This window comes from Arvicola amphibius, chromosome 5 (assembly GCF_903992535.2).
Source record: "Arvicola amphibius chromosome 5, mArvAmp1.2, whole genome shotgun sequence".
NCBI lineage: Eukaryota > Metazoa > Chordata > Mammalia > Rodentia > Cricetidae > Arvicola > Arvicola amphibius.
Window position 1 is genome coordinate 19,564,262 of NC_052051.1, and position 12,449 is coordinate 19,576,710.

Genomic DNA, 12,449 nt, shown 5'->3' on the forward strand with positions numbered 1-12,449 from the left:
TCTGGGTGGGCCTGACCCCTCAGACTTGTAAACACTGCTACGCTCCTGGCTGTGATAAAAACCAAACCAAAGCAACGTAGGCACAGCCCATGGTGAAGGAACGCCAGTGGGAGCGAGGCACATCCTGGCAGGAAGTGGAGAGGAACATTTGCACTCAGCGCCCTTTCTCCTTTTCATTCAGTCTGGAACCCCAGTCCCTGGGACGGTGCCACCCTCCTTCAGGGTGTGTCCTCACTATACCCTTCTGGAAATGATCTCGAAGCCATAAGGCATGTCTCCTCAGTGACCTCAATCTAGTCAAGCTGACCATGAAGATAACCAACCCAGACATGGAACAGTCATATTCCATTTATTAGGAAATCCTAGGAAAAAAAAAAAAACAAATGCACAGGACCAAAACCAGAAGGAAACAGGGAACCCTGACTATAGAGGATCACCAGGGAACGTTCCGGTGCCCACGCTGGTATCCGATGCTTACGACCAGTGACAGTACACTATGTCAAAACCAACAAAATGAGTGCTCATTACATGTAATTTATCCTTCATTAAACTTGGGACCTGGAGCCAGCTAGACAGAAGGCGGGGTGCGTCTACACAGGTTGAAAGCATCGTTTCCATCTTGAAGCTGCCATTCATTTGACTGCCTCCTATGTTGGAAATATGGAGAAGCTGGGTCCACGGAAACCACACAAGCTCCCATTGGTGTCAGCACTGTTTATCCATGAACACGGACAGGACTTTTCCCGTGAGCTCATTCCTACCCAGGGGTAGTGCCAGCCCGGCTGCTGTGACTGGCTGGCTTTCCAACTGCAGGTGGAAACTAACCCCACCCTGTTCCTGTAAACACTGGAAGCTCCTTCATCCACGGGAGATGCAACTCTGTCAAGCTACGCTGCAGCTCACGAGCAGACCACTGAGACCAATCCCGTGACCCGCAGGAGCCACCGATAAACACACCTGAAGGCCTGGTTAGGCTAGGATTGTGTCCCGAAATGCCGATCGACTTCCAGATGAGCACGGGTTGGTGGGGGGAAGCTCCTCCTTTGTCTGTACCCGTGTTTGTGGACAAGTGTGTGTATGGTGCCCACATGTATAGCTGTATGAGCACAGGTCAGAGAAGGAAGCTCCAGACAGTACACACTAGCAATCCTCCTGTCTCCACCCCACACAGCACTGGGGTTACAGGCACAAGTGCAGTCATGCCTAGCTTTTTATGTGTGCTGGACTCTAAACTCAGGTGCTTATCCAGTGAGCAAACTCTACAGCGCCCAGAGACCCCTTGCTTCACACATCTTTGGTCTTAGCATTCCAATCACCAGACTCAATTCTCTCTGTCCACGCTTCTACAATCCCAGCACCGCCCGTGATGGGCCTGCGTCCGTCTCTGTAAAAGACAGCCACATATTTCTCACTCCCCCCCACCCCCCGCTTACTGACATCCATGTCGGTGACTGTATGAGGCGTGAAGGTGCTGGACTTTACAACACACCTCGGTGTCATCCTCCATACTGGCCCCCGCACACCCTCCCACCAATCACATGCTGTGGGGCATGTCCTTGTGATGAGCCGACTAGCACCTGATTCCAGTACAATGGCCTCCACTCGGCCCACACTGTTGCTACCCGCGGTCCGCTCGTGGGCTGTGCAAAGGGTCGTGTAATTGCGGTCTTAGCGCCTTTCTCTGGTGGGGCCCTGACTCTCTTGGTTGGTTTGCTGGACCTCCGGGTCTGTCTGCATGAGCCTCTCTTTCACCCCTTTGCCCGGGTTCCTACTGAGGTAATTAGTCTTTCACTGATGACTTGGGGGCCACTTTGTGTGCCCCTGACACCTCACCCTTCGCTGGTGTCACCCCCACTGCGATGCCAGCTCCCAGCTCCCAGCTCCCATTCAGGCCCCTGACAGCTCCCAAAGCAAACTCAGCTAAGACAGAAGGAGACAAGCAAAGAAAAGAGAAATGGGAGGTAAACTGTTATTCAAATGAAACAAACGAATATAAAAAAGATCAGCAAACTAAAATAAATGTTAAGGAAAAATATTCGTCAAAACAGCATAAAATATATAAAATAACCCATGTTCTTTTATCAAGAACTTCATGATATGGGGACACAACCCAGAAGTCAGGGTAGGGAGCAAAGGGGCCCAGTCCTGCACAAGTCAAAACAGCAGCCGAGGGGCAGAGCAAACACTACATGAACCTAAGACTGTGCCTTAGAATAGAGTAATGAGGGCTGGGAAGACGGCTCAGCAGGTAACACCATTGCCCTGGAAGTGCGAGGACTTGAGTTCAGATCCCCAGAGCCCACAGAAAGCTGGACAGTAGCATGCATCTGTAATCCCAGTGCTCCTACAGGGAGATAAGTGTGGGGACAGAAGGCTCCCCAGAGGCCTGAGGGCCAGCTGGTCTGGCAGACACATCAGCAGGTGAGGTAAAGACCAATACCTAGCTACCCTCTGCATGTGCCTCAGTATACACACACACACACACACACATACACACAGACAGAGAGAGAGAGGGGTGGGGGAGGGAGAAGAGAGAGAGAGAGAGAGAGAGAGAGAGAGAGAGAGAGAGAGAGAGAGAGAAGAACCAGATTAAAATGGGGTGAGGGAGCAATCAAGAAAAAGGCTAAAGTAGGCAGAAGGCGGGCTGCTAAGTTCCTATCAGCCAATACTGCTCTTAAGAGTCCCTGGTGTCCCGATGCAGGGGCCACATGAGTGGTCAGAACATAGACAGGAGCTCACCCACCAAGCTGACACCAACAAAGAACAGGGACCTTTGTATTCGAAGCCTGCGACTGCGGCATTATTGGCAGACCAGGCCTCGCCAGAACTGGGTCTTCACCTGACTGTGGAGACTCTCAGGATCAAGCACTGCTCCAGTCTCCCACATCCCTATTCCCTGCAGAAGACACCGCAAGCAGCAGAGTGTATCTGCAGAAGCAGAAGGCTTAGGGGACCTCTGCACTGGGAGCCACGTAAGCAGGCAAGAACAAAGCTGGCCTCAACATGTTCAAAACCACCTTAGAGCATCAGCACTGGGACTACATTCCAGGACTGGCAGGGCTCAATGTTGATGCCAGCTGGCCCACAGTCCACACAGCCCACACCCAACAGTTTCCGGGCTCTGGGATTTCACTGTGTTTTTGTTTACATTTTTTATTGGTTTTTAATTGGTTGGCTGATGTAAGATTGTTGGCATTTGTTTTTCCCCCAAGAACATTATAAAATAATAATAATAAAAGAAATAAATCACCACCCAATAACATCATTCCCCCTCCCTCCCGGTCCACTCTCCAGCCTTTGGCTGACAAGCATTGCCCCTCTCATACCCACACCATGTACACAGTCCAAGGGCTCAAGCAACATGTGCAGGCTGACCCACAAAGCAGGCCAGAGCCTGGGTTCCAATCCAAAACAAATCACCTGTGGAACACATGGAAATGCATGAAGGATGCCCTGGGCCACAGTCTCGTGCAGACTTTCTGGATGGTGAGAGTCCACCTCTACCCAGAAAGGCTATAATGCAGTGTAGCACAAGAGATAGAGTCGGAAGGCAGCTGTCTAGATGGGGAGCTACAGAGATGACTACATACTCAGACCACACGTGCAAAGACAGAAGCAGCAAGAGAAGCTGGCTTGCTCCCATCTGCGCCACTCTGGAGTACATGCACAGCTTCCCATTTTAGATCTGCGACCTCAAATTTAAGGATATGGTTCCTCTAGCCCCTTTCCCTTCCACTACAACACAACCTTTAAGAGAGAGAGAGAGAGAGAGAGAGAGAGAGAGAGAGAGAGAGAGAGAGAGAGAGAGAGAGAGAGAGAGAGAGAGAATACTTGCTGCTCTTGCAGAGGACCCAAGTCCAGTTCCCAGCACCCGCGTGGCAGCTAGCTCACAATCCATTCCATTGTATCTAGTCACCAGGCATGCCCATGTGCAGATAACACACACAGGGAAAACACATGAGATAAAAATACAATTAAAACGTCTTTAAAACTAACAAACAACAGAAGGCAGCTGGGCAGATGGCTCCATTGATCAGGTGCTCGCACACAAGCACAGAACCTGAGTGGGATTCCATGAAGCCATGTAAAGAGCTAGGAGTGGCGGTGCACGCTTATAATCCTGACCCTAAGGAGGCAGAGGGGGAGCCCTGGAGCTCACGGGCAGCCAGCCTAACTGAGAGGGAGAACCCTAGGCCCCAGTGACAGACCTTGTCTCAAAAATAAGGTGGGCTGTATCTGGGAAATGCCACCTGAGGAAACCTCTGGCTTCCAGAGGTGACCACATGCACACTATGGTTTGCCCGTACGCACCCACAAAAACACTGGTGAAACAGTAGGGAGCCCGCAGCTGACAAGAGTGAGAGCCTCTTCAGATCTCCCTTGAAACAACGCCCCACGCTCTGCTCCACCAAGGTCTGAGAGCATCCGGGCACATAATGTGTACTATGGGGCTCTGTGTCGATGTGCGCCCCACCCCAGCTGCTGTACATGACAGCATCGGGTATCTTAGCCACTGCCAGGCCTCACCTGGAATAATGAACCGGACCATCTCACAGACAGGAGACACACGTCCCCTCAGATAGAAAGATTTATTGTGATTAACAACGCACCACTATTACACATTTATAAAAGGGAAATAAAAATGGCAGAGGTCTGGCGCCAAAGTGGCACGTCCAAACTCAAACCAGTACAAAAATAAACTTTTAAGCTACGCTTTTAAAATAAACACCGCTGAGACAGTAGGGAGAAGTCTGTCTTGTCGTGTGCTGGAGTGCCACCACCGTCACAGCAAAGCAGCCCTGGTGGGTATGAGCAGGGCCCGGGGGAGCTGCCCGTGTTCTTGCGAAAATGCAAGCAAACGAACAAAGATAAATATACAAGAGTTATATTCCTGAGCTACACGAGTTTAGGGTGTCTAAACTGTGGTGGATTCCTGCTGAAGAGGAGTCCTGTGGGGTCGAGGCTGATGAACTTTCCCTGGCGCCCAGACGCTGGCACCAGAATGTGGCATCGTGCTCTGAGAGAAAGCTAAGCCCACTGGCTAACAAAGACAGGGCCTGTGAGTTCCTCATGGCCCACCATCATGGCACTAAGTCTCCCGCTGCAGACAAGCCAGGACATGGGCAGAGGAAAGGAAGAAGCTGATTGGTTTGGGGCCCCGTGCCCTCATTTCCTTCTGTACTTGCTGCACAGAGCAGCAGTGGACCGCAGTAGTCAACAACCATGGGCACAACAGGCCAACACAGGCAGCGAGAGAGCCCTGTCTACACAGCCTTCAGCCTCCAGCGGCTCACTCCCCTCCTCGCCTGCCACAGAGCGGGACCAGGACGGTGCCTGATGGAGTAGTGTGCTGGCTACCGAGAGGGAGGACTGGAGGCCAGAGCACAGCCGAGCCAACTCCTGCTTGGTCTAGGAGCAGTGCAGCAGGACACTGGGCATGCTCAGACTCCTGTTGGGTCCCAGCGAGGATAACAAATGCTGAGGGGAGCAGGAAGAGGGAGCTAATGTGCAGGGTGCAGTCCACACCTGAGCGACTGCCTGTGCCACCTGAGCTTGTACCAGAAACACGGAGGGAGGATGTCAAGCCATCCCTGCAGCCACGTGCTGAGCTCCACTCATTGGTCCTGGACCTTGGCCTTTTTGGCTTTCAGGGACAGGTGCTGCAAGAGAAGAGGAAACATTAATGGAGATGGTGAGACTGAGAAAGCAGACTCAAGCCGACTCCAGTCAGATCCTCCACCTAGCCCACACGGTCCCCAGGAATGTTGTGCTCTTGGGAAGCTGTCTGCAGGAGGCCAGCTATAAATAACAAGAAGCTTCCTTACATCGCCACGGGCACAACTGAGCACTAAGGGAGAAAACACACTTTATGGCAAATCCAAACTCCTACAAATTCTCAAATATGTATCTGAGGCAGAATGGATGAACATAAGCTTCTAATCAGGGATCTCTCCTCACCAAAGGAGGGGGAGCTGACATCCCGTCAATAACGTAAGCCAATGAGGCACAGACCCTCAGCTAAGCCAGGCTAGCACCCAGAAGTTCTTCCCAAGAGGATGCTGCACCCCCAACTGCTAGTGCCCAAACCCCATGTCCTAGCACATCCAACATGACCGACCACATAGAACCCAAGAGAACTGCAGCCATGAAGAGACAGCACACTACCAACAACAACGTGAGCTGACAGACCAGCAGGCCCCAGGCCTAAGAACATAGGCGGATTCCAGGCTTTCTACACACTTGTGCCTGAGAGGAGAGCACAGATCCTCAAACAGTGAGGCCAGATGCTCTCCTAGATCCCAAGGGTCTCTCTGAGGCAAATCTCGGTGGGCTTGCTGCTTCTCTGAATTCTTCCCTCTCTGTTCCTCACCAGACATGACCCTAAACTAATTCTGGACGCGTGTGGCCTCACCCAGGCAGAGGCAATGGCACCACCAGCCTGTGAGCCACTTCTGGTGTCTTTACTGGAAGGAACGCCGAGTATAAACAAAGCTGACTTTGAGCCTCTACAGAGAGAAAGCAACTTTGAAAGACAAATGATGGAAAGCCACGGGAGGCGCCAGGAAGAGCATGCCAACAACTGAGGGCTGCACACGGCCCAGAGGCTCTGCGCTGTGTCCAAGGCAGCAGACCCGCCCTACACGGCAGCCCCTGGAAACCTGAAGAGTCCCTGAAGAAATGGCTCCACCTTTGGACCTCAACACGAAAAGATATCAAGCTGCCACAAAAGAGTTCTGGGAAGCTCTGCCATATAGTGAAGATGTCCTGGGTGGTTTCTAAAGGGCCGGCTCTCAACAACCCTCTCCTCATGGTGCAGGTGAGGGCCGAAAGCAGAAATTCTGAGAGAAGAGATAAACACAGAATGCTAACCTTGTCATTTTCTTCAACACACTGAAGCAATATACCCCTTAACTTTGTGGGTCTGACCTACAGAAACTAACTTTGAGCTGAGAAGGAAAAACACTCAGCTTGTCAGCCAGTTCTCTCCAGTGCTGGGCTGCCTCCCGAAGGGCAGCGCCCTGCTCCTGGAACAGGCCCTCCACAGCACGCCCACTCTCCGCACCCTGCCTGCCTTTCTAACTATGGCTTCGGCCCCTGAAGGCTGCTGTTTCCAGCCGATTAGACGGAAGAGGCTTTCTTCTACTCCAGGTAAGTTCTGTTCAACCCAACAGAGCCGAGACACGCCGTGCACCCACAGTCCGTCTGGTTCCCAGCTGAAATACCCGTGTCAGGACATGTGAAGAACTGCAATGGTTTGAGCCATGCTCTTTGACCTAAGAATTAAATGATGCAAGGGTTCAGAGGGCAACTTCCTCAGCTTCACAGAGGAGGGATCACTCTTCAAGAGCAAAACACGTGAACAAACACACGGAGCAGGTCTGTGGCATCTCAAAAGGGTCACCAAGGGCAGGCAGCTACTGCTCTACCCCTGCTGACTGCAACCTCAAAGGGGCGAAACAAGACCCTCTGCACACACAGGGAGGCCCGAGGATGGCCGCTGGCCTCTCAGAGACACTGCACACGGCAACAGAACTCTTTAAAGGGTTAAGATGAAAAACAAAACAAAATTCATCCAAGGTAGAATTACACAGAGGAAAACTATCCTTCCAAAATAAAAACGAAGCAGTACACTTGCAAATAAACAAGAGGGTGTTCCAGCACAAGATGGCGCTGAAGACGCACAGAAGGACGTTCCTCAGGCAGGGATCCCACAGTGACAGCGGGAAATAGAGATGCTCTGCTAGTCAATCTGGTGAAGATACAACTAACTGCTTAAAAGTGATCATAACGTATTACCGAGCAGAGACGTGCAGAAATAAATTACTGACCAGCAGCACAAAGGATACTTGGTAACAAAGCAAGATCCCGGTGTAAGTTTCTTACATTATAGCTAAGCAGTATGATATTAATTCAAGATCAGCCATAAGGAGGAGCCCAGGGTGGAAAAGGCCTCAAAGAAATAAAATACAATACTAAAAAAACATTAATTGAAAAGCAGTAAAGTAAGTTTTAAAAATAAAAACAATGACTAAAATGGACTAACAGGGAATCATTTCAAGGTAGCGTGCTTGAAAACAATCACTCAGCTCAATTTCCAGCAACACATACACATTCACACACACACACTCACGCATGCACGCACATTCACACTAGTAATTACACTAACTTACCACACACTTAGAGCACAGTGCAGACTGAACAGTCTGTGCCCTCACCAGCCAGAAAGCCTGTGGACCCAGTGCACCTGCCAGTCTTCCAAACATGATCAACCATCTCTCAACTAAGTTATATTAGAAGGATGCATGGACTTGGGGGTCAATGAATGAACCATTTATTTTTGCAAAAATGAAGAAATCATATATCTGTTTTCCGAAGTGCAAGTAGTAACGGTCTCACCTGTGTACTGTGTGAGTGTGCGTGCGTGCGTGTGTGTCAGTGGGGGTGGCTGGGAATGCTCTAGGTACTGAGATGGAAAACACACACAGACAACACTATGAAGAGGCTGCTGTTTGCCTGGGGCCAGGTTCCCTCCAGTCCTACCGTTCCTTGTTGATAAAAGTGTGGAGCCAGCTCCAGCAGCCAAGCAGATTCTATGGCAGTCACGTCTCGCATGTAATACTTGGAGGTCTGTATAACTTCATTGTAGATAACCCTGAAACAAAGAATGGATGGAAAGACACGCTGACTCACCGCTGCTCTCAGCACAGCAGCTGCACGCTGTCTGGGTACGGCTCTACACACAGGCACCGCGGCAGCTCACTCAGCCTCCCGACCGAGTGCTAAGTCACTGTGTTCCACAGATGCAATCTCTACATCCTGCATGATTTCCAGGGCTCTCCAGCTAGCCACAAAGAATGCTCATCAGAAACACTGCCAGGACTTAAACAATGGGCATCGTCCCAGGTTCTGATTCGGGAAGGCTGGGTGGAGCCAAGAACCTGCATTTCCAACATGGTTCCAGGCGGTGCTGCTGGTACATGTGTTCCATCCCTTTGCTTAAGTTTTTTTTTTTTTAAGAATATTTTATTGAGTACAGTGTATGGTAGCTGGGTAGTAACTGGAGTGCTGTCTACCTTTAGGGGTTCCCTGATAAAGCAGAAATCCTGGCAACCCAGCACACCCAAGTCAAGACAAGGAATAGAGCACCTGTAGTGCCAGCCCACCCAGAGAACATGCAGGGTCAAGTTCAGCAGCAGGAGGGGCTTACCAGCGGGGTGGCTTCTCTGCATAGAGGACGGAGGCAGGGTGGATGTGCAGCTCATGATCATCACGGATTGTCCTATGAGACATGAGAATTCTGTGTGAAGCACATTGCATGCACTTACTATAAGAACCTGGAACACTTTACATATGCAAGTCCTTTCTACAAATGTGTTAGTATTAACCACCAGGTGCATGTACATTGGACTTCACACAGATGAGATGCTACTCTCTAGACACACCTCCACCAACACTACCGCCTAGGAACCAAGAATAAATCAGGCGAGAAGAGGGCTGGGCATGGTGAAGGACAGCTGCAGTAACAACTGTAACCCCAGCTATCCGCAATTCTGAGTCAGAAGGATGGGGGGAGCAACCTGGACAACTGGCAAGACCCTTCTCTTTCTAAAATATAAAGGTCTGAGGTTAGCTCAGCAGCTCAGTGCTTGCCAAGCAAGCCCAGCAGGGGAGGGGGCGCACTGTGGACACTCAGAACAAACCACACAGGAAGAGAATGTTAATCCACAATAATAATCGTGTCTATCCCCTCTCAAAACGATCCCTTCCCAACAGAAACTGAGGCCCCACAGACTCCCTACTGCAGTGAAACTCGGACGAGAGGCTACGGCAGGAGGCACTGGACTCAGTGAAGAAAAACCTGAAGGCTCCCAAGACAAAATGCCGCCCCACATGCCAGGCTGTGTCCTATAGAACTGGGACACAACGAACAGCCCACTGGGAAAAGTCTTCTCTAGACCATACTGCTAATGGTTCCTCCCATACTGAAATGTAGATATGTCACTGAGATCCTAAACACGTGTCACTGTGTATAGCTGCACTGGGCATTAGGACTCTCCCAGACAGCAAAGACAGTCTGCTGGAAGCTTGACAGCCAACCTCACTCGGTTTTAGGAGACCTGATGTCAATTAGAAGCCGCTCGACTCTGACCTCTGCACCATGAACTATGGCCTCGTACCTATATGCTCCAGAGGAGTGAAGCCGCGCAGCATTTGCAAAGAAGCCCGACACGATGCACTTCAGGACGGGATCCGGATCACCTGCACAAGGCAGCAACAGAAGGCTGGTGAGACCCAGCACCCTGGCACTGCGTTCCACATGCTCCTCCCCAGTTGACCTGGCCACCTGAACCATCTCTGAGCACACTCGACCCTGCGCTCCCATGTCTGACAACCGCTCAGCGTCTGAGGACGCATCCTCCCCCAATAACTGTAAGAACAAGGCAGGACTGCCCCCATAAATAGGGCTCTCCAACCAAGCCCAGGCACAGAGGCCTGGATGCAAGACAGCGGCTCCACAAACCGCCCAGTAAGCTCAAAGCACTGTGGAGACACAAACTGCGAAAGCACACCGCCCTATCTCTGACTGCCAGCTAGTTTGCAATTCTCCACCACTTCCAAACATTCTGTTCCTTTTTAACTGACATTTCTATTGCTACAGCAAACACATCTTTCATGAATAAAGCATCTCCATGCACTAGCTCATAGCCATGAGATGAATTCTAAATTACCATGCAGGGGATAATCATGTTTTAATGGCTGAAGATATACTCTATTTCATCAATTCTAAGCCATTTTAACTCACTTAAGTCAAGACACAATTACAGTGGCAGTCACTCTTAGTAATATATAAAATAACGATGGATACATATCTTAGCTCTGATGAAGCACAGTACATGGGCAAACAGGTTGCTACAGGTGGGAGCCTTACAGGGCTCTCAAAAATCATTTTACTGAATTCTTTACAGCAGGTTTTGGCAGGGAAAGGGGAGGCTACACTACATTCTTTTATTTTTTAAAAATTAAATTACTACTTGTGTGTTTTTATTTCTTCTTGGTGAATTTTATATTCTAATCATTTGTTTACCTATCCAACAGGCTCAAGAAAGTCAGTCTATAATAAACTTGGTTTTTAACTGCATAACCGTTGGAATACATTTTACTGCTCTCTAACTCCTAGATGCACTGTAATTTACATGCAATTGCTTGTCCTGTCTGACTGTCGTGACTGTTCCCAGCAGAGACGCTAAACCTCAAGCCTGCATTCTGTCCACCGCCCATCCAGATGCAGCCCCTCCCTCCAGCTGGTCAGAATCCCCATACACAGCATGCTTTGTTCTCATGGGTTGTTTCAGAGAGGGTAGAAATGCATGCAATTAACGGTTTGTGACCCTCGAAACCCCACTCCTCTTATTAGGGAGAATTTTAATTCAACATACCCCTCCCGCTGGCAGTGGGATGACAGGTGAAGACAGATGCAGAGGGAGGCTGTCATTTATCTGCCAGGCGACAGGACTCTGGGCAGATGTTCTCCAGCTGGCAACCCTTACAAGTGTCCTGCACAAGCTCTGGCGGTTTTCTCCTTCCCTCCACTTATTTCTGCTACTTGCCACTGTCACCCACTGTTACTGAAGTGTCTACACTGTCACTTCTACAAGACCCTATAGCCTAACATGACAGTCTATGTGTCTCCATGATACCTCTCTTCACTGCGCTGGTCTCTCAGTGAACCAAGCTGTTGTCATAGCCAATCACCTTTTATTAGTAGAAAAGCAAACAGCACTTCCGGGGTCCTGGCTCTAACAGGTTCCCTTAGCCTACTGGCCGCATTATTTTCCTTCTACACATGGGATAAAAGCAGCCCAAGTCTCCCAGGGCGCTGAGAGCATGATGTAAGTTAACACACAACACTCAGACTGCTGCCCGGCCTAGCACACACGTCTCCCAGAGTGCAAACAGCATGATGTGAGCTGACATACAGCACACTCAGATGGTGTGAGCTGACACACAGCACACTCAGATGGTGTGAGCTGACACACAGCACACTCAGCGTCTCAGGAAATGTCAGAGGTGCTTGTTGCACAGCAGGCTTCAAAACGGCCAAATGAGCTCAAGTGTGCCACTTCCTAGAAGTTAGATGCTAGGTCTTTGGCTTGGCAGGCTACAAGCTATGCAATCCTGAAGGTCATGTGGCTCCTCCCAGGTCCTCCTGGTTCCTCTGTAAACTAAAGACACCATCAATTGCACACCATACAGTGGGAGACAGAGAGAGAATGTGGAGACCCTGGCATGGTGCAACCTACAGTGAATGCCACAAATGGCACCTCAGTCATTGCTACAGGACGTCTGGTATAGCCTTACCCTTGGTGAATGCCTAAGCTAAACACACGGCATCTACTTTAATAACCCTTGCATGTGAGAAGAACAGGCAGTTTTCATGTAATACCTAT

At 50.1% G+C, this 12,449-nt stretch overlaps 1 protein-coding gene across 2 annotated transcripts in view; it reads right to left on the reverse strand.

The window, feature by feature from the left end:
- Positions 1 to 4,550: 4,550 nt before the first annotated feature.
- The window catches only part of Dhx35 (DEAH-box helicase 35), a 58,014-nt gene continuing 50,115 nt past the window's right edge, over positions 4,551 to 12,449 (reverse strand). For both annotated transcript variants that reach the window (XM_038329896.1, XM_038329897.1), the window contains 4 exons: positions 10,179 to 10,260; positions 9,209 to 9,280; positions 8,542 to 8,653; positions 4,551 to 5,660 (listed from right to left, as the gene is read on the reverse strand). In XM_038329896.1, coding sequence (XP_038185824.1) covers positions 5,616 to 5,660; positions 8,542 to 8,653; positions 9,209 to 9,280; positions 10,179 to 10,260 — 311 coding nt within the window. In that variant the 3' untranslated portion in view covers positions 4,551 to 5,615. The remainder of the gene's footprint in view (positions 5,661 to 8,541; positions 8,654 to 9,208; positions 9,281 to 10,178; positions 10,261 to 12,449) is intronic.